This window comes from Oncorhynchus mykiss, chromosome 4 (genome assembly GCF_013265735.2).
Source record: "Oncorhynchus mykiss isolate Arlee chromosome 4, USDA_OmykA_1.1, whole genome shotgun sequence".
Taxonomy (NCBI): domain Eukaryota; kingdom Metazoa; phylum Chordata; class Actinopteri; order Salmoniformes; family Salmonidae; genus Oncorhynchus; species Oncorhynchus mykiss.
This window is the reverse complement of record NC_048568.1, coordinates 15,011,104-15,032,471: the sequence shown is the minus strand read 5'-3', so window position 1 is coordinate 15,032,471 and position 21,368 is coordinate 15,011,104. Positions and strand designations below refer to the sequence as shown.

Genomic DNA, 21,368 nt, shown 5'->3' with positions numbered 1-21,368 from the left:
ACTGGAGAGATTTCTCAGATGGCTATGCTCAGACATCCAGTCTATGCCAGTGTCCTATGTCAGGTGAATTCCCCCATCTCGTCTCTAACTGTCAACTCCTCTTCCTCAGCATTTCCAAGTTTGACGAGCGCAGTGCCTTCCTGTACGTGCTAAACAACTCTGAGGACTTCCAGATCTATTTCTGCACAGAGATGCACTGCAAAAGGTCTGTCACTCTTCTGTCTGTGCCGTGACCACTCCATCTCACCAGCATGTGAGCCGCTGTCCAAGGCAGTGACTGTACTGTAGAGATTTACACGGAGAAGAACCAAAGCACAGGCAGCCAGTCTTATTAGCTCCACAGTGTGATTCAGTGAGTCAGTGCTGGTGTGATTTGAGCTTTCTCCCATTGAGTTTTCACGCTGAGAGTGTATGAAAGGGTGCCTGGGCTTAGTGTTCTTTCACAACTACTCCTGTGACGTATTTGTAAGTGTGGTAAAGGTCATCTGGGGTGATCTGTGTGTTGCAGGTTCTGTGATCTGGTCAACAGCATCGCAGAAGAAACATGGAAAGGCTCCGAAGAGGGGGAGTGTGACGCTGACGCCCTAGAGGTGAGGGAGGAGAGGGATATTTTCATTGTATGTTGTCTCCAACAGGATTAACCTGATTTCCAGAATGTGTAGGGTGTAGGCAGCAGCAATTGTCTCTCCGATTGTTTTCCAAATTCTATATCAAAATCAAACCAGATTGAGGCAATGTACAGTGTGGAAATGGATAGAGGCAACTTCCTACAGTGTGGACATGGGTCATGCTGTTCATTCTACGTTTTGCAATGGAAACCAATAGTGTAGAGTAGGAAAAGCACCTGCTCCTCTAGTCACCTGTTCCCCCAGTGGTGAGGCGGGGGGAAATAATTGTCTGTGAATAATTACCCAAAGACTTCTTGTCAAACACAAGCATGGTGCCACAAATTGTTTTTGAGCCCTGTTTGATCAATGCCACACCTTGCAAAGCTCACATTGTCCTTTGCTTAGTTGATACCCAGCCGCCACTCTCACCTTATGGCTCACCTGCTCTAAGATGGACCTATATCCCTGTTGTAACTCTATCGTTATGGCCCTTGAAGTTAACATGCAACAAAATGTCATCTTTAAAATCATTTCCTCCTCAGTACGACTATGAGTATGATGAGCTCGGGGAGAGGGTGGTTCTGGGAAAAGGCACATTTGGAGTGGTGTACGCAGGCCGGGACCTTAGCAACCAGGTGCGGCTGGCCATCAAGGAGATACCGGAGAGAGACAGCAGGTAGGTGAACATGTTAAGTTGAAATTTTCCACAAAAAGACCCTAGCACAAATCCTCAGCTTCTACTATTCCCCCTTACGCGTATTGTCATTGCACCGGCTACTATAGTTGACATAATAAGCATCCATGACACTTTTGCGGTCTTTTAAGAGGCCCTTTGCTAATGGAAGGCTGAATTGCAACAGGTCCCTGTGTCGTTATTTAAAGGGAGTGATTGGTTATTCAGAGCACAACAACCAAGGGGGTTTCCTGAGAGTGATAATTTGATTGGCAGATCGAAGGGAAACCAAAACGCTCGTTTAAGTCGTCGACTGTGTTAGCTCTGTGTTCCTGTTGTGTGTCCTTTCTCTGGCACACCAAAGTGTTATATATATATACCGTACACCTGATCGAGTGACTGGGCAATGAAAAGAATTGGGGGGGAAAGAGTCGCCTAGCAACTAGTGTACCAAGTACTTGCGCTGCCTTCCATCACTGGTCTGCTCATTGTTCCACCTATTCCTGTTTTATTATGGGACTCCTTCAGAGCCCAATCAGCCCAGATGATTCCTCTGCCATACATTGTTCCACTCATCACATCACAAGTCATTAGAGGGCTATCATGGGAAAACTCAAAGGTGTCAAGAATTATTCTGAATCACTTAGAAGCAACTCTGAAGTATCCTCTCGGGGGGCGGGGGAAACATTGAATAAGTGTCTGATTCACTAGAATAGCCAACCGTGTGATTGAGGGAGAATGTATTTAGTCTTATTATTGATGGTGTTCAGTTTGAACATTTATCTCTAGAAGAAGATTGCTGGAGAGTGACATTTCATATGTAGCCAGCTGGTGTGTGTCCTTGTGTTCCTTGTCCTCTGACCATGGTGTACTGGGCTGAGACTGAGTCCCTCTGACATCTCTCTCCGTGATAGGTTACTGCAAGCTACTAAGTGCAACAGTGCAATTTCCTGTTTCAAAGTGCTCTGGTCTTTTTTTTTTTTTTTTGAACGAGAGAGAGAGAGAAGACCTCATCCTGTCCTTTTTCCTTATTAGATGTAACAGTGGATGTTTCATCTATTCTGTCCTAGGTATTCTCAGCCCCTCCACGAGGAGATTGCCCTTCACAAACACCTGAAGCACAAGAACATTGTGCAGTACTTGGGCTCCATCAGCGAGAATGGTTTTATCAAGATCTTCATGGAGCAGGTTCCCGGAGGTAAGAGGGCAAATACAAACACGTATACACATTTTATTAGGTACACCCATCTGGTACCGGGTCAGACCCCCCTTTGCTTCCTGAACAGCCTGAATTGTTCAGGGTATGGATTCTACAAGTTGGAAACGTTCCACAGGGATGTTGGTCCATGCTGACGCGATGGCATCCCGCAGTTGCTGCAGATTGGACGACGGTACACCCCCGCCACCAGCCTGTACCCTTGACACCAGGCAGGATGGGTCCATGGACTCGTGCTGCTTACACCAAATCCTGACTCTGCCATCAGCATGACGCAACAGGAATCGGGATTAGTCGGCCAGGCAATATTATTCCATTCCTCAATTGTCCAGTGTTGGTGACCGCGTGCCTACTAGAGCCGCTTGTTCTTGTTTTTAGCTCATAGGAGAAGAAGTTGTGCATTCCAAGATGCCATTCTGCACACCACTGTTGTTTTGCGCCATCATTAGTCTCTTTGGGTCCTGCCTGTTAGCTTGCACGATTCTTGCCATTCTCCTTCGACCTCTCATCAACGAGCTGTTTTCTCCCACAAGACTGTCGCTGACTGGATGTTTTTTGTATGTCACACCATTTTCGGGAATCCTTAGACACCGTCGTGCGTGAAAATCCTAGGAAGGCGGACGTTTCTGAGATACTGGATCCGGCAACCCTGGTACCGTCGACCATACCACGCTCAAAGTCACTTCGGTCACTCGTTTTGCCCATTGTAACGTTCAGTCGAACAGTAACTGAATGCCTTGATGCCCATCTGCCTGCTTTGTGTAGCAAGCCACAACCACCTGACTGTAGGAGCTAACCATTTTCGTGAACGGGGTGGTGTACCTAATAAACCTATCCTGTGAGTGTATGTTATCTGAGTTATGTAATGGACTGAATACACTCCTGTCCTGCTGATAGTAAAGCAGAATGTATTAATATGTATTGTACTTTGGCCTGTGGTTTGTATCCAGGAAGCCTGTCTGCCCTGCTGAGGTCTAAATGGGGCCCTCTGAAGAATAACGAACCCACCATCGGCTTCTACACCAGACAGATCCTGGAGGGGCTCAAATATCTCCATGACAACCAGATCGCTCACAGAGACATCAAGGTGGAGCCTTGGCTTTTTCCTCTTCCACTGCTCTATTTCAAAGGCTTTGATTGGCCATTGTATAGTATTCTCCTGGCCAATAGGGAGGCCACATTCATGTCAGGGGTACATAAATGATTTGATTTGTAAGTGGTGCCTGGCACTATCATAAAGACTTCCCCTTATCATCCTACAGGAAGGTTAATGTGACATAACTCCGTCTCAGTCATAATAAAAACCCACTGAGCCCACTCCCATCCCATAATAGAGCAAGTCATTTAGGTTAGCATACTCTTCCTCCTACACCCAGGACAAGATAGGCCTCTAAATTCTGCCTCATTTAACAATAGTATCTCATAAAATCACCTCAACGGCCATTCACGTCAATGCTAATAAACTTGTTTTGGATTGGAGGTGGTGAATATGGCCCACTGTAACAACTGTTGCTGATTGCCTTCTAGGAAATACCTTAGATTACCAGGCTGTTATCATAGTCATTTGGGTTAAGGTTAAGGAATAGATCTTACTTGAAATGGAGCTCTTTTCTCATCCCATCTGTTCTCTTTATATCCACAGGGAGACAATGTGCTAATAAACACATATAGTGGAGTTCTGAAGATATCTGACTTTGGCACCTCTAAACGGCTTGCTGGGATCAACCCCTGCACTGAGACTTTCACTGGTATGTTCTGGTCTCCCTGACTGGGTTTATAACCGCTGGTACAGTTGAAGTCGGAACTTTACGTACACCTTAACCAAATACATTTAATCTCAGTTTTTCACAATTCCTGACATTTAATCCTAGTAACAAAATCCCTGTCTTAGGTCAATTAGGATCACCACTTTATTTTAAGAATATGAAATGTCAGAATAATAGTAGAGAGAATTATTTATTTCAACTTTTATTTCTTTCATCACATTCCCAGTGGGTCAGAAGTTTACATACACTCAATCAGTATTTGGTAGCGTTGCTTTAAATTGTTTAACTTGGGTCAAACTTATCGGGTAGCCTTCCAATAGCTTCCCACATTAAGTTGGGTGAATTTTGTCCCATTCCTCCTGACAGAGCTGGTGTAACTGAGTCAGGTTTGTAGGCCTCCTTGCTCGCACACGCTGTTTCAGTTCTGCCCACATATTTTCTAGAGGATTGAGGTCAGGGCTTTGTGATGGCCACTCCAATACCTTGACTTTGTTATCCTTAAGCCATTTTGCCACAACTTTAGAAGTATGCTTGGGGGTCATTGTCCATTTGGAAGACCCATTTGCGACCAAGCTTGAACTTCCTGACTGATGTCTTGTGATGATGCTTCAATATATCCACATAATTTTCCTACCTCATGATGCCATTTATTTTTTGAAGTGCACAAGTCCCTCCTGCAGCAAAGCACCCCCACAACATGATGCTGTCACCACCCGTGCTTCATGGTTGGGATGATGCTCTTCGGCTTGCAAGCCTCCCCCTTTATCCTCCAAACATAACGATGGTCATTATGGCCAAACAGTTCTATTTTTGTTTCATCAGAACAGAGGACATTTCTCCAAAAAGTACGATCTTTGTCCCCATGTGCAGTTGCAAACTGTAGTCTGGCTTTTTAATAGCGGTTTTGGAGCAGTGGCTTCTTCCTTGCTGAGCGGCCTTTCAGGTTATGTCGATATAGGACTCATTTTACTGTGGATATAGATACTTTTGTACCGGTTTCTTCACAAGGTCCTTTCCTGTTGTTCTGGGATTGATTTGCACTTTTCGCACCAAAGTACGTTAATCTCTAGGAGACAGAACGCGTCTCCTTCCTGAGCGGTATGACGGCTGCGTGGTCCCATGGTGTTTATACTTGCGTACTATTGTTTGTGAAGATGAACGTGGTACTTTCAGCCGTTTGGAAATTGCTCCCAAGGATGAACCAGATTTGTTGAGGTCTTGGCTAATTTCTTTAGATTTTCCCATGATGTCAAGCAAAGAGGCACTTAGTTTAAAGGTAGGCCTTGACATACATCCACAGGTACACCGCCAATTGACTCAAATTATGTCAATTAGCCTATCAGAAGCTTCTAATTATATAATTACATAATTTTCTGGAATTTTCCAAGCTGTTTAAAGGCACAGTCAACTTAGTGTATGTTAACTTCTGACCCACTGGAATTGTGATGTAAACAATTGTTGGAAAAATTACTTGTGTCATGCACAAAGTAGATGTCCTAACCGACTTGCCAAAACTATAGTTTGTTAACAAGAAATTTGTGGAGTGGTTGAAAAACAAGTTTTAATGACTCCAACCTAAGTGTGTGTAAACTTCTGGCATCAACTGTAATGTTCTGGTCTTCCTGACTGGGTTTATAACCACGGGTCTGTTCTGATCTGCCTGATTGGGTTTAGAACCACCAAGCTTCCCCTCCCTACATTGTAAACATGCCTTGATGGAACAGAATGTTTGAAAATGAGCTGGACCCTCAATCCACGTAGTGATCTCACTGACTATTTATAATAACCTTAGTTTTGTCCCAAAGTAACTAGTTATTTTGTGTGCCCAAATTCTTCTGAATTCCCCCCCCCCCCCAGTATATCTGTTTGGGCTTCTTTGGGTCAATTTGCAGTCTACAAATTATTTATAGTTACGTTCCAGCCCCCTGACGCATCCACTCTAGAATAAATAGGCCCGCGGCAAAAGAATAGCCTGCCGTTTCTATTCAGAGTGGTCAGGTCAGGGTTCCAGGGTTATGGCAGTGTTGACATTGTGGCAGCCAATGGTAGCACAGCTTGGCCTCTTTGTTAAGATCAGTGGACTGTTGATTGGAGCATAGAAATACACCTCCTTTTCATCTTGAAATCATTACCGTACAGTCAGTTTCTCCTATTTAAATTGTACGCCAATGTGTATTTTCACCATAGCACTTAGCATACCTTTTAAAAGCTCTATAAAAGCTCCTCTTACAGTAAGCTACAATTAGACTCATTTCATCCATGGTTACTATAGAGCCCAAGTTCACCCTCCCTAAAATCTGATTTGCTTGTATCAGACCTTATATGCAAATTCTACATATGCAACTTGTAACTAGCAGATGTGATGTGTATAATTTACAGTCGGTTTGGTGTGTTGTTGTTTTGCAGGGACTCTACAGTACATGGCCCCTGAGATCATAGATAAAGGCCCTCGAGGCTACGGCAAGCCTGCAGACATCTGGTCTCTTGGGTGCACCATCATTGAGATGGCCACTGGGAAACCACCCTTCTACGAGCTGGGGGAACCACAGGCCGCCATGTTCAAGGTCAGAGTTCAGAGGTCAACTAATGTTCAGTTTATTGACCTCTGTTGTTCATTGGGATTTATGGTTTTGCTGACCTTTTTCTCTCAGTAGTGAAGTCAGATGCGGGAATAGATAGCTGTCTTTACACGCCTCTAGGCACATTTGTGCAAGTGATTGGATTGCATGCTTATTCAACTGTGAGGTTAGACATAGTACCTACAGATAGAATTTGTGTGCAGTACTGTCTATCCTTTGTGTGTTGTTTTAAAGTTTCCGTTCCATTAATGAGCCCCCCTCAAGCTTTTTCCACTTGTATTCATCTAAAGTGGAAATTTTAAGTGTTGCCCTCATCAGCAATATCACAAAGGCAAAGTCTGGGCATATGTAGTCTATTAAAAACTGAAGCTAATGATCCAACAGGGTGGTCTGTGATGGAGATCATGTTGAATACAGGCCAGAAGCATGGACATTTCCATGCATTTTAATTGAATTACAGTAGTAAATTGCTGTGCGTTCACATGTCTTAACTTGCATTTTCCAGTGTTTATAAACCACTTTTCTGTACCTGATTGTATAGATCTGTAATGCTAATAATGCTTTCACTAACACTGTCATCTTTCTACGCAATGGCTTACATGAGAAACTACCATTTAGGGTAATTTCTCATCTATACTGTTGTTCAGGTGAGAAAGCGTTTGGCAACAATCCTCACATGAATATTCTTTTGGAATGTCTCCACTGGTAATCTCATGCCTACATTCCAGATCAATGTTGGGAATTTCTAGAGTGCTTCTTATCAGACGAGCTAAGGCATTCGTCCTTCACTTTCGCGTTGACCTCCTATACTGTGATGGTATGAGCACACCTGCATAGTGTTACAGCGCCACAGAGCTATGGGTTAGAAGAGATCTGTTTCCCCACCATTAACTAAAGTCAGGCCCTTAGGTTAGGCCCTGAGATCTAACATGACTGGGTTTTGTCTTGGCTGTAGCTGCAGGTTAGGCCCTTAGATCTAACATGACTGGGTTTTGTCTTGGCTGTAGCTGCAGGTTAGGCCCTTAGATCTAACATGACTGGGTTTTGTCTTGGCTGTAGCTGCGGGTTAGGCCCTGAGATCTAACATGACTGGGTTTTGTCTTGGCTGTAGCTGCGGGTTAGGCCCTTAGATCTAACATGACTGGGTTTTGTCTTGGCTGTAGCTGCGGGTTAGGCCCTGAGATCTAACATGACTGGGTTTTGTCTTGGCTGTAGCTGCGGGTTAGGCCCTTAGATCTAACATGACTGGGTTTTGTCTTGGCTGTAGCTGCAGGTTAGGCCCTTAGATCTAACATGACTGGGTTTTGTCTTGGCTGTAGCTGCGGGTTAGGCCCTGAGATCTAACATGACTGGGTTTTGTCTTGGCTGTAGCTGCGGGTTAGGCCCTTAGATCTAACATGACTGGGTTTTGTCTTGGCTGTAGCTGCGGGTTAGGCCCTGAGATCTAACATGACTGGGTTTTGTCTTGGCTGTAGCTGCGGGTTAGGCCCTTAGATCTAACATGACTGGGTTTTGTCTTGGCTGTAGCTGCGGGTTAGGCCCCTTAGATCTAACATGACTGGGTTTTGTCTGGGCAGTATATGCAGGTTAGGCCTTTATCTTGGCTGTTGTTCCAAGTTAGGCCCCTTAGATCTAACATGACTGGGTTTTATCTTGGCGAAAGCTGCAAGTTAGACCCTTAAATCTAGCATGACTTGGCTAGGTCACTTGACTTAGTTCTGTACTGTGACTTGGCTGCAGCTTAGGCCCTTAACTCAAGCATGACTGTGCTGCGTTTTATCTTGACTACAGGTCGGCATGTTTAAGATCCACCCTGAGATCCCAGATTCCATGTCCATGGAGGCCAAGGCCTTCATCCTGCGCTGCTTTGAGCCCGATCCCGACCAGAGGGCCACCGCCCTGCACCTGCTCACGGATGAGTTCCTCACCGTCACCAGCCGCAAGAAGAGGGGCAAGAGCAGCTTCACAGGTAGCTAGGACAACGCTTCACTGGTCAATCAGTGCAGTAGTTAGTAGAATATAGATATATCTGAATAGATAGACAATTGCTTCTAGATACTTTGTTTTAAATACGTTTTGTCTGTTTATTTCTCTGCACAATCCATACTTATCATTGAATTAAAAAATATATATGTTTTTCTCCTCAGCTCTTACACCAGCAGGTTCAGGTGAGTTTATCTGAGCGTCTGTGCTTCATCCTCTCTAGAGTACACTGAGTCTGAGCCCAACGACATGAGGCTAACCCAATTATCCTGTTGACCACCCTACCCTGAAATGACACCCTCACAGAAGTAGTACTGTAATATCATTTCCGTGTCGTGTCCTTAACAAGTTGCTCGCTCTGCTTTTCTTTGTGTAACTGTGCCGTCACCCGTCTCTGTGCCCTCCAGAGTACCTGCGCAGCATCTCCCTGCCAGTGCCTGTGGTGGTGGAGGACACCAGCAGCAGCAGTGAGTACGGCTCCGTCTCCCCTGAGAATGACCTCAACACCAACCCCTTCATCTTCAAGCCCAGCACCAAGTGTTACAGCGATCGGGACGTCAAGGGAACCCGCTCCCTGTTCCTCAGGTAACACAACACACAGTCAGCACCATACCGTATGTGTTTGGACAGTGAAGCTAACATTTTAAGGATTTGAGATCACAAAAACACACCTCTTAAAATCAATCTGACAATAAGCAGTGCCGGAAAAACCCAAATCTGGAGGAAACTTGTGAATATTGCTATAGTAAGTGAGAGATAAAGACAGATGCTCTGTATATTATCTGGGCATTATGGACAATGAGGCATGTTGTACATCCGTGGAGTACATTAGCTCCAGATTTGATCATGCTTATACCACAGTGGCCAAAGAATGTCCTGTAATGTTGACAATGATAAAATTCACTAATATGTTGTCAAAACAATTTCACTGAGCCTGTGTTTTTTTCTCCGCACTCACGCACAAACACACTGACACAGACATACTTTTATTTCTTATTTTTTGACTTATCTATTTTTGACTTCTTATAACTGCATTGTTGGTTAAGGGCTTGTAAGTACTTGACTGTAAGGTCTGCTACACCTGTTGTATTCGGCGCATGTGACAAATCATATTTGATTTGATATACTCATCCACACACACCAAAACTGCTGCTACCAGACTCTTGTTATTATTACTAAATACTGAACCATTTTAAACACTTGCCCCCCAATCCTCCCTTCCCCAAAACACATTTAAATATTGGACTATAAATTGTGCCTTCCTGCAAGTAAACATTTCGTTGGTATACCAACTTGAACTTTATTATTCTCCTATATAAATATGTTCTAAAACAAATGTCACTGAGGTCTCTAATCTAACCTGTGTTCCCCACCAGTATCCCAGTGGAGAACTTTGAGGACCACAGTGCTCCTCCGTCTCCTGATGAGAAGGACACTGGGTTCTTCATGCTGAGGAAGGACAGCGAGAGAAGGGCCACTCTGCACCGCATTCTCACTGAGGACAGAGACAAGGTGGTGGCCAACCTCGTGGAGGCTCTCAAACAGGTCAGTTAGCATCTAGTCTGGTAGTGGACAGGGAAAGGTTTGGCCTGGTTCCAGTTCGTTTTTTCCCCTGGCGTGTCACTCGGCATGACAATGACCCTAGGAGTTGGCAAGACAGCACGAACAGATCTGGGAACAGGTTAGAAGCTGTCTCAGAGTAAAACAAACCTCTCATCATCTGCACTCCTCTCTCTACCTTCACCCTCCTCTCCCCTATGTGTGCAGGGTTCTGAGACATCCGACACCAAGTTGAGACATCAGCATATCTCCACCCTGGTGGTCAGTCTGGGGGACTTTGTGCGCATGGCGGACAGGAAGATCATAGCCAACACCCTCTCCCAGCTCAAACTGGAGCTAGACTTTGACAGCACGGCCATCAGCCAACTACAGGTGGTGCTATTCGGGTTCCAGGATGCAGTAAGTGCTCTTTCTTCACCTATTAGTAGGTCTCTCTATAAGCATTATAAATGGCCTATGATGATTCAAAAGTCCCATTGTCTATTTATCCACTGTGAATGGCTTGGAATTAAAATAGTCCTTGTATAGACCAAAGGTTCTGGAGGCATTAAAGTATGATTTAAGGGGGTTTCTGTGAAACGTTCACAGCAGAATTATGTCGCCATGCTGCCATTGTTTGAACAAACAGATCAGACTATTGACTGTGAAACATTTTTGACCTTTAAGGGTAATTAAAGGGAAATATGTCCCCTTAATTACACATCGTGTAAAGGGGCTGATTCTGCCCTGTATCACAAATACAATTATGCAAATAGCACTGTAGCAGGCTGTAAGATATGTGAGAGTTATTACATAACTCAATAATGAGCTCTGATGCCCCTTAGTGGATACTTATGAAACCAGCTCTGGTCTATAGGTTACACTGTCTGCAACAGATTATTATCAACGCACGATGCACACTTGTTTTTCACAGTTGGATTTTCCAGAATGCATGGCTTTTTATAAATAGCAGTCTCTCTTTTTTCTGGGAAATGCTTGTTCCATAGGCTAATTATAGGGGGATATCTCAGCTTACTAGGCAGCCACCACACGCAATGTAAACAGACACCCTCTGGGGTCAAGCCTGTTGTCCTTTCCACTAATGTGACCATGTAGAGGATGCATAGGTGCAGTATGTGTGTGGGTCAGCTGTTTATTAATGGTGTGTGTGTGTGTGTGTGTGTGTGTGTGTGTGTGTGTGTGTGTGTGTGTGGCCATTGCATCTCCAGGTAAACAAAGTACTACGAAACCACAACATCAAGCCCCACTGGATGTTCGCTCTGGACAATATCATCCGTAAAGCGGTGCAAACTGCCATCACCATTCTGGTGCCAGGTAATAGCAGTGACTCCAGCTGCAGAGTTTTAAATCAGTAATTATGCACCTAAGGGCCCAGGACACTGTTTGTTAACTAAAGATAGAAACATGACTTTGAACAGAGCCCCAATCTAATCACAACTTAAGGTTACTTTTGTAACTCCGATTCTCTGAAAATATGAGTGAGACGTATCACAACTCTCGGAAGGACCAATCAAAAGCCCAGGCTCTATCGCAGCCGGCCACGACCGGGAGGTCCATGGGGCGACGCACAATTGGCCTAGCGTCGTCCGGGTTAGGGAGGGTTTGGCCGGTAGGGATATCCTTTTCTCATCGCGCACTAGCGACTCCTGTGGCGGGCCGGGCGCAGTGCAGGCTGACCAGGTCACGAGGTGCACGGTGTTTCCTCCGACACATTGGTGCGGCTGGCTTCCGGGTTGGATGCGCGCTGTGTTAAGAAGCAGTGCGACTTGGTTGGGTTGTGTTTCGGAGGACGCATGGCTCTCGACCTTCGTCTCTCCCGAGCCCGTACGGGAGTTGTAGCGATGAGACAAGACAATAACTACTACTAACAATTGGATACCACGAAATTGGGGAGGAAAAAGGGGTTAAAAAACAAAAAGACAAAAGGGCGTCTGTTGGAAACAGACATGTAGCGGCGAATGAGGTGAGCCCCTCACTTCCTTATAAGGAGCCACTCTCCTGCCCTCTGGTCATTCTCAAGCATGCTTCTCTTCCTCTGTTTAATTTGATACGTCCCAAAAACAGTGCCCAAAAGGTAAACTCCTCAGTAGGAGAGGGCCCTATGAGAGAAGGGCATAACACTTTGAGCTCTCGTTCAATCCAAGTAGATGCGCAACGTCCGAAATGAAAAACCCCTGGGCAAACAGTGGTAGTGTTGGGGAAGCTACTCTGAAGATGTAGTTTACCAAGCTCCCAGTTACTTCACACTGGAAGAAGTTAAGCCTCGCTGAAGCTACCCTTAAGGAAAATATAGTTTGAAGTAGTTCACTACATACAAACTACTTTGTGAAAAATGATCATAAGTAAATCTGAAATGACATATACTACAATCTGCATGAATAGATCGCTTTGGGGTCATATGTTAACGGAATATGGATTTTAGCCTAATAAACACAAAACCGATGTTTCAAGTGAGAATTAGGCAGATCTGAAAGGAAATTATTGCCTACCGCCATATTTTATTTTCACAAAAAGAAGAGTTACACTACACTCTTAGGAAAAAAAGCCTTCCAAAAGGGTTCTTCAGGCTATAAGAGAACACTTTTTGTTTCCATGTTAAAACCTTTTTGGTTTCCAGTTAGAACTATTTTGGGTTCCATGTAGAACCCTCTGTGATAATTATTCTACATGGAACCCAAAAGGGTTTCTTCCTATGGGAACAGCTGAAGAACCCTTAAAACTTCGATAGCACCTTTTTTCTCTCCAAAGAGTGTAGCTAGATTTGAATTTAGTTCAACTACCACCATGCTACTGCAAAATGTAGTTCAATTACTAGTTCAACTCCATGTAGTTCACTGCTTCCCAACACGGTTTAGGGATGCTAAAGGCAGTAGTAAAGTGAAAGATGGAGCAATGTCACATCTCCACACTTCTCAGCGGCTAGTAGCTTTTTTTCAAATGGCAAAAATGTAAACCCAAAGCAGACCAAACTCTTTAGCCCTTTAAAAATCCGCTGTATGTAAAATATTTTTGGGACGAGATGTATGAACCCAAGGTCTACCACGGGGCCCAGGTCTGCGGGGCAGGCAGAAGTTGAAGGCTTTGCCTTCTTTCTTGCGCATGTCACACTTCTGCCGCATGAACAACTCATCGGGTGTCACTGGGACATCCAGGAGGTCCACATTTACTTTGTCTGTTAAACCCACTACTGCTAGGCTCATGCTATAACCACAAGCTTGAATGGCACTACGGGAGGCACAGAGATTTAGGTCTGTAATCATACAGCTGTCCTCCAAAGCATCTGGCAATGGGTGTCCTGCTCCAGTTTCTTCCCCATCTCTTTCAGTAGCTCAACCTGATAAACCAACAATAGAGGTCACATTGAGAGCTCCGATTGCTTGGGCCGAGGCCTAGTACATTTTCTGAAAAATGGAGGCAGTAAAGTGCTGTGTCTTTCTAGGGAGTGAGGTGTCGGTGTCGTTAGCAACATGGCGCGAGGGGCTGAGGTGGTAAGCCAGTGGCGGCTCCACATTGGGAGGGTTAACAAATCCAGATTCCTCCATATAGTACATGTTTTGCATATCCAGGCTCGGAGTACTTCTAGCAAAAATCTTGCTAGTGAGGGTTTTGTGCCACAAGCTCTTAGCTTCCCTGAAGCAAGCTGGTACCGCGGGTAGCAGTTGTTTTACAGGGGCTGTATGAGATGGGTGTCTCTTCCAGTCGCATAGGTCCCTTGACGGGCCCCGAGCCCCTACGGGAAACGACCACTCGAGAGACGGCCACCAAACTCCAATGGAGTAGGGGGTGGCTTCACTGCTCTCAAGGCCGTCCGACCTGTGGGCCATAGAGGGCGGGCGAACCGGATCGTCAGCCCCCATCTCCTGAGCTATCTCGAGGATAACTGTGAGATAAATCCCATTGTCATCCTCGTCACCCCCTAGCTCGCTTTCCCCTGACACTACATCGTCAGACAGTGAGGTGAGGGAGTCGAGTCTATCCATGACCTCGCCCCAACTGGGCTAGTTTACGGGGAGCTGTGCCTCAGCTTTCGCTGTTGGCTCCGAGGGGCTATTGAAATAGATGCTCATTTAAGCCTCCTCTGTCCAGCCCTAGTCAGTAGTTTGCAGTGATCACAACACTCATTTATCGAGCGCCTCTTGGGCATGTACCTTTCCCAAGCAATTGATGCATTGAGGATGGTAATCCTTCCTCACAATCATGGAACCGCAAGCGCAAAAACCTGGGAGTTCAAGTGCTAGGCTCTTCCTGGGATGGGATAGCAGTGGCCATTGTGAGGAACAAGGCTTGCTAGCAACGCCTGTTGAAAGAACAACAAGAAGCAGGCTTGGGCTAGCTAGATAGAAGCCTTGCTGCTGGTGGCTAGCAAAAGGTAGCTTGTGTAAATGGCGTTTAAAGCTAGCTAGTTAGAAGCCTTGCGGCTAATAACTAGTAATAATTAACTAGTAATAATTAGCTAGAAAGCAATGCTCTTCGCGAGGAAGAGAAGTGAGAATGACCATAGGGCGGGAAAGTGGCTCGTTATAAGGAAGTGAGGGGCTCACCTTATTTGCCACTCTACCTGTCTGTCTCCAACAGACGCTTTTGATAGGTCCTTCCAAGAGTTGGCGTTCCTGGTGAATCCCAATAGTGATACATCAAAAGGAGAACAGAGATTTGCATTTAACAAGAATATTGTATATACTCGTCAGATGCCATTATAACAATTGCATTTGAAAGATTATTGTAGTCATAGACTGATCTTTACTGAAGCTTGTGATGTTGCTGTCTTTGTTTCACGTTTCCTCTTTCAAAGTGCAGTTTAGCTGTTGTATATGTACTAGTTGTCATGCTATTGCTGTAACGGTGTAATGATGCATCACGTGTCCTTACCCAGAGCTGAGGCCCCACTTCAGCCTGGCCTCGGAGAGTGACCCGGCCGACCAGGATAATGTTGACGATGACGTTGAGCCTGAGGATTCCGCCGCCCACCAGAGCAGAGCCCCTCCCAACACTGCCCATGATGACACGGTCGCCACCTCCGGCGTGAGCACACTCAGTTCCACCGTTTCACACGAATCCAATAATGCCCAGCGCTCCGTCAGCATAGAACTAGGCAGGATGAAGCTGGAAACCAGCAGGTGGGTCGCCGTGCGGTCATAACCATGACAACAACTGTCAGACACAAAAGCAGAGATTTATTCCAACAACCTTTTCTATTACCACCACATCTGTGATGAATTAGTAACAGATATTGCCTGTAGCTTCACATTGTTTCCTCACCAATGTGAATTCTGTTATGTAGAAAGGTCCCAACACAGAAGAGAAAATATGTTCATTTTCATCATGGCTATCGGTGTGGCTGCAGTAGCCATGTCTAGTAGTATTGTGTTAACTCATTGAATGACCCTATGTCTCCCCCTCCCCTCCTCTCTCCCTGCTGTGTCTGTCCAGGCTAATGGAGCAGTTGCTAGAGAGGGAGGGAGAGTACCAGGCCATCCTCCAGCAGGTCCTGGACGAGAGGGAAGAGGGGATCAAATTACTGAGGATCTGCTCAGAGCCTATCTGTGAGCACATCTCAACATATACTACACACCTTCCAACATACACTACACAGCTCCCAACATACACTACACAGCTCCCAACATACACTACACAGCTCCCAACATACACTACACAGCACCCAACATACACTACACAGCACCCAACATACACTACACAGCACCCAACATCCACTACATACCTCCCAACATACACTGCACATCTCCCAACATACACTGCACACCTCCCAACATACACTGCACACCTCCCAACATACACTGCACATCTCCCAACATACACCGCACACCTCCCAACAAACACCACATACCTCCCAACATACACTGCACATCTCCCAACATACACTGCACACCTCCCAACATACACTGCACACCTCCCAACATACACTGCACACCTCCCAACATACACCGCACACCTCCCAACAAACACCACACACCTCCCAACATCCACTACACACCTCCCAACATCCACTACACAGCACCCAACAAACACCACACAGCACCCAACATCCACTACACAGCACCCAACATCCACTACACACCTCCCAACATCCACTACACACCTCCCAACATCCACTACACACCTCCCAACATCCACTACACACCTTCCAACATCCACTACACACCTCCCAACATCCACTACACACCTTTCAACATCCACTACACACCACCCAACATCCACTACACACCTCCCAACATCCACTACACACCTCCCAACATCCACTACACACCACCCAACATCCACTAATCACATCCCAACATCCACTACACACCTTCCAACATCCACTACACACCTCCCAACATCCACTACACACCTCCCAACATCCACTACACACCACCCAACATCCACTACACACCTCCCAACATCCACTACACACCTCCCAACATCCACCACACACCTCCCAACATCCACCACACACCACCCAACATCCACTACACACCTCCCAACATCCACTACACACCTCCCAACATCCACTACACACCTCCCAACATCCACTACACACCTCCCAACATCCACTACACACCACCCAACATCCACTACACACCTCCCAACATACACTACACAGCACCCAACATCCACTACACACCTCCCAACATCCACTACACACCTTCCAACATCCACTACACACCTCCCAACATCCACTACACACCTCCCAACATCCACTACACACCTCCCAACATCCACTACACACCTTCCAACATCCACTACACACCTTCCAACATCCACTACACACCTCCCAACATCCACTACACACCTCCCAACATCCACTACACACCTTCCAACATCCACTACACACCTCCCAACATCCACTACACACCTCCCAACATCCACTACACACCTCCCAACATCCACTACACACCTTCCAACATCCACTACACACCTCCCAACATCCACTACACACCTTCCAACATCCACTACACACCTCCCAACATCCACTACACACCTCCCAACATCCACTACACACCTCCCAACATCCACTACACACCTTCCAACATCCACTACACACCTCCCAACATCCACTACACACCTCCCAACATCCACTACACACCTCCCAACATCCACTACACACCTCCCAACATCCACTACACACCTCCCAACATCCACTACACACCTCCCAACATCCACTACACACCTCCCAACATCCACTACACACCTTCCAACATCCACTACACACCTCCCAACATCCACTAGACAGCACCCAACATCCACTACACACCTCCCAACATCCACTACACACCTCCCAACATCCACTACACACCTCCCAACATCCACTACACACCTCCCAACATCCACTACACAGCACCCAACATCCACTACACAGCACCCAACATCCACTACACGCCTCCCAACATCCACTACACACCTCCCAACATCCACTACACACCTCCCAACATCCACTACACACCTCCCAACATCCACTACACACCTCCCAACATCCACTACACACCTCCCAACATCCACTACACACCTCCCAACATCCACTACACACCTCCCAACATCCACTACACACCTCCCAACATCCACTACACACCTCCCAACATCCACTACACACCTCCCAACATCCACTACACACATTCCAACATCAGTGGTGTAAAGGACTTAAAGTTGAAGTTGAAAGTTTACATACCACTCCACACATTTGTTGTTAACAAACTACAGTTTTGGCAAGTTGGTTAGGACATCTACTTTGTGCATGACACAAGTAATTTTTCCGACAATTGTTTACAGACTATTTCACTTATAATTCACTGTATCACAATTCCAGTGGGTCAAAAGTTTACATACACATAGTTGACTGTGCCAGATTGGAAAATTACTGAAAATTATGTAATGGCTACAAGCTTCTGATGGGCTAATTGACATAATTTGAGTCAATTGGAGGTGTACCTGTGGTGGTATTTCAAGGCCTACCTTCAAACTCAGTGCCTCTTTGCTTGACATCATGGGAAAATCAAAAGAAAACGGCCAGACCTCAAAAAAAAAATTGTTGACCTCCACAAATCTGGTTCATCTTTGGGAGCAATTTCCAAGTGCCTGAAGGTATCACGTTCATCTGTACAAACAATAGTACGCAAGTATAAACGCCATGGGACCAGGCAGCCGCCATACCGTTAAGGAAGGAGATGCGTTCTGTCTCCTAAACATGACGTACTTTGGTGCGAAAAGTACAAATCAATCCCAGAACAACAGCAAAGGACCTTGTGAAGATGCTGGAGGAAACCGGTACAAAAGTATCTATATCCACAGTAAAACAAGTCCTATATCGACATAACCTGAAAGGCCGCTCAGCAAGGAAGAAGACATTGCTCCAAAACCAACATAAAAAAGGCAGACTACGGTTTGCAACTTTACTATTTATTTTTTTGACAACTTTATTACATCTTTATTTCACTACATTCCTAAAGAAAATTATGTACTTTTTACTCCATACATTTACCCTGACACCCAAAAGTACTAACAGGACAGGAAAATGGTCCAATTCACTCACTTATGAAGAGAACATCCATGGTCATCCCTACTCAAATCAAATCAAAGTTTATTTGTCACGTGCGCCGAATACAACAGGTGTAGACCTTACAGTGAAACGCTTACTTACAGGCTCTAACCAATAATGCAAAAAAAGGTATTAGGTGAACAATAGGTAAGTAAAGAAATAAAAACAACAGTAAAAAGACAGTGAAAAATAACAGTAGCGAGGCTTTATACAGACACCGGTTAGTCGGGCTCATTGAGGTAATATGTACATGTAAATATGGCTAAAGTGACTATGCATATATGATGAACAGAGAGTCGCAGTAGCGTAAAAGAGGAGTTCTGATCTGGCAGACTCATTAAACACAAATGCTTCGCGTAACGGCTGTTTCATGATATTTTAATAGAACTGAACACTGAATAACGAGAACGACCAAAACAGTTTTGTCTGGTGCAGACACAAAAACAGAAAACAACTACCCACAAAACACAGGTGGGAAAAGGCTACCTAAGTATGGTTCTCAATCAGAGACAACGATAGACAGCTGCCTCTGATTGAGAACCTCACCCGGCCAAACACACAGAAATAGAAAACATAGAACACAAAACATAGAATGCCCACCCCAACGCCCTGACCAAACCAAAATAGAGACATAAAAAGGATCTCTAAGGTCAGGGTGTGACACTTCGTTTGTAAATGATGTCTTGAGTGTTGGAGTGTGCCTCTGGCTATCCATCAATAAAAAAAGAAAATTGTGCTGTCTGGTTTGCTTAATTTAAGGAATTTTAAATTAAGTATACTTTTACTTTTGATACTTAATTAGCAATTCCATTTAATTTTGATACATAAATATATTTAAAACCAAATACTTTCAGTATTTTACTGGGTGACTTTCACTTAAGTCATTTTCCAATTTTTTTTACCCCTGTTTACCCTTTTTTCGTGGTACACAATTGGTAGTTACAGTCTTGTCTCATCGCTGCAACTCCCGTACGGACTCAGGAAGGTCGAGAGCCGTGCGTCCTCCAAAACACAACCCAACCAAGCCGCACTGCTTCTTGACACAATGCCCACTTAACCCGGAAGCCAGCCGCACCAATGTGTCGGAGGAAACACTGTACACCTGGCGACCTTGTCAGTGTGCACTGCGCCTGGCCCACAGGAGAGGCTCGTGCACGATGGGACAAGGACATTCCTGCTGGCCAAACCCTCCCCTAACCAGGACGACGCTGGGCCAATTGTGCACCACCCCATGGGTCTCCCTTAGACCACTGCGCCACACAGGAGACCCTTTTGAGTCATTTTCTATTAAGGTATCTTTACTTTTACTCAAGTATGACAATTGAGTACTTTTTCCACCACTGCCCAACATACACTACATACACTATGCACAAAATACAGCTTTTTAAAGGACTAATGGAAATATTTGTACAACAGATGCATCAGGAAATAGACCATGCATATTCTTTGCTATGTCTAATATGATTAGTTATATGGATGATACATGGTAGTTGTTAAAGGGGCAATCTGCAGTAGAAACAATAAAAAAGTGACATCCCCACAACTGTTTTGGTTAAAGGCTGGAGAAATGTAACCACTCTCAAATTCATAGACAGAGCTATGGATGCAAGGACTGATCATCCAAGAAATATAAATATTATAGTTTAACCATGTTTTGAGGCTATACAGTGTTTGTTTACATTCAATTTGTTTACAAACATTGGAGTGAAACAACCTTTTATTTTGGGTTATGATGGAGTACGACAGTTGAACTAAGCTTATGAGGCATTTGTAAGTTAAGATGAAATGGGTACATATCATTCATTATACATTTTGAAATGTATGTAGCAACTGCAGATGGCCCCTTTTAATAGTTGGACATGTACTGTTGTTGTTGACAGATATGCCTACATTATCAGTGAGCCAAAGGAGCAAGTCCACTATGAGCCATGGTGACCCAAAGCTGATCAAGTGGCTGAAACTCCAAGGTGCTGACGATGACTCCATGGACAGGGTAGGTCCTGAGGCAGCTCTCCCCCAGCCACGTCTGTTTTAAATGGGCACATTACGTAAACAAACTCACACCCACGTAATTCTCTCCCACTATACTACAGTAAACAATGTGCATTGCTGTAAAGCTGTTAAAACAAATGGCTTGATTGATGTTTGACAGATTATTGCACAGAAGGCTATATGCAGACTGTATGTGTAAAGCCTTAATAACAGATACACGGTTGAGCACCATCTATTGGCCACGAGCTTCATCTCTTTCATGTACCAATGATTTGACCCATTTTGTAGATTCTGACCGAGGATTACACGTTAGAGGACCTTCTCCACTATGTGACGAGAGACGACCTGAAGAGTTTGAGATTAAGGTATACAACATACGGTATTCTCTCCTACACTGTCAAATAGCCAGCCATGTCAACGACCTGATTGAAACACTAATATCGTACGTTGTGATAATAGTC

The 21,368-nt window shown here is 45.0% G+C and overlaps 1 protein-coding gene across 1 annotated transcript in view; it reads left to right on the top strand.

Annotated features, from left to right (window-relative positions):
* The window catches only part of map3k5 (mitogen-activated protein kinase kinase kinase 5), a 60,547-nt gene that overhangs the window by 36,938 nt on the left and 2,241 nt on the right, over positions 1-21,368 (top strand). Inside the window, exons 13-29 of the mRNA XM_021600315.2 lie at positions 110-205; positions 509-590; positions 1,151-1,284; positions 2,352-2,479; positions 3,448-3,584; positions 4,140-4,245; positions 6,670-6,827; positions 8,634-8,811; positions 8,990-9,010; positions 9,233-9,410; positions 10,202-10,370; positions 10,593-10,784; positions 11,594-11,699; positions 15,259-15,502; positions 15,816-15,928; positions 20,796-20,908; positions 21,196-21,272. Of these exons, the coding sequence (XP_021455990.1) occupies positions 110-205; positions 509-590; positions 1,151-1,284; positions 2,352-2,479; positions 3,448-3,584; positions 4,140-4,245; positions 6,670-6,827; positions 8,634-8,811; positions 8,990-9,010; positions 9,233-9,410; positions 10,202-10,370; positions 10,593-10,784; positions 11,594-11,699; positions 15,259-15,502; positions 15,816-15,928; positions 20,796-20,908; positions 21,196-21,272 (2,232 nt within the window). The remainder of the gene's footprint in view (positions 1-109; positions 206-508; positions 591-1,150; positions 1,285-2,351; positions 2,480-3,447; positions 3,585-4,139; positions 4,246-6,669; positions 6,828-8,633; positions 8,812-8,989; positions 9,011-9,232; positions 9,411-10,201; positions 10,371-10,592; positions 10,785-11,593; positions 11,700-15,258; positions 15,503-15,815; positions 15,929-20,795; positions 20,909-21,195; positions 21,273-21,368) is intronic.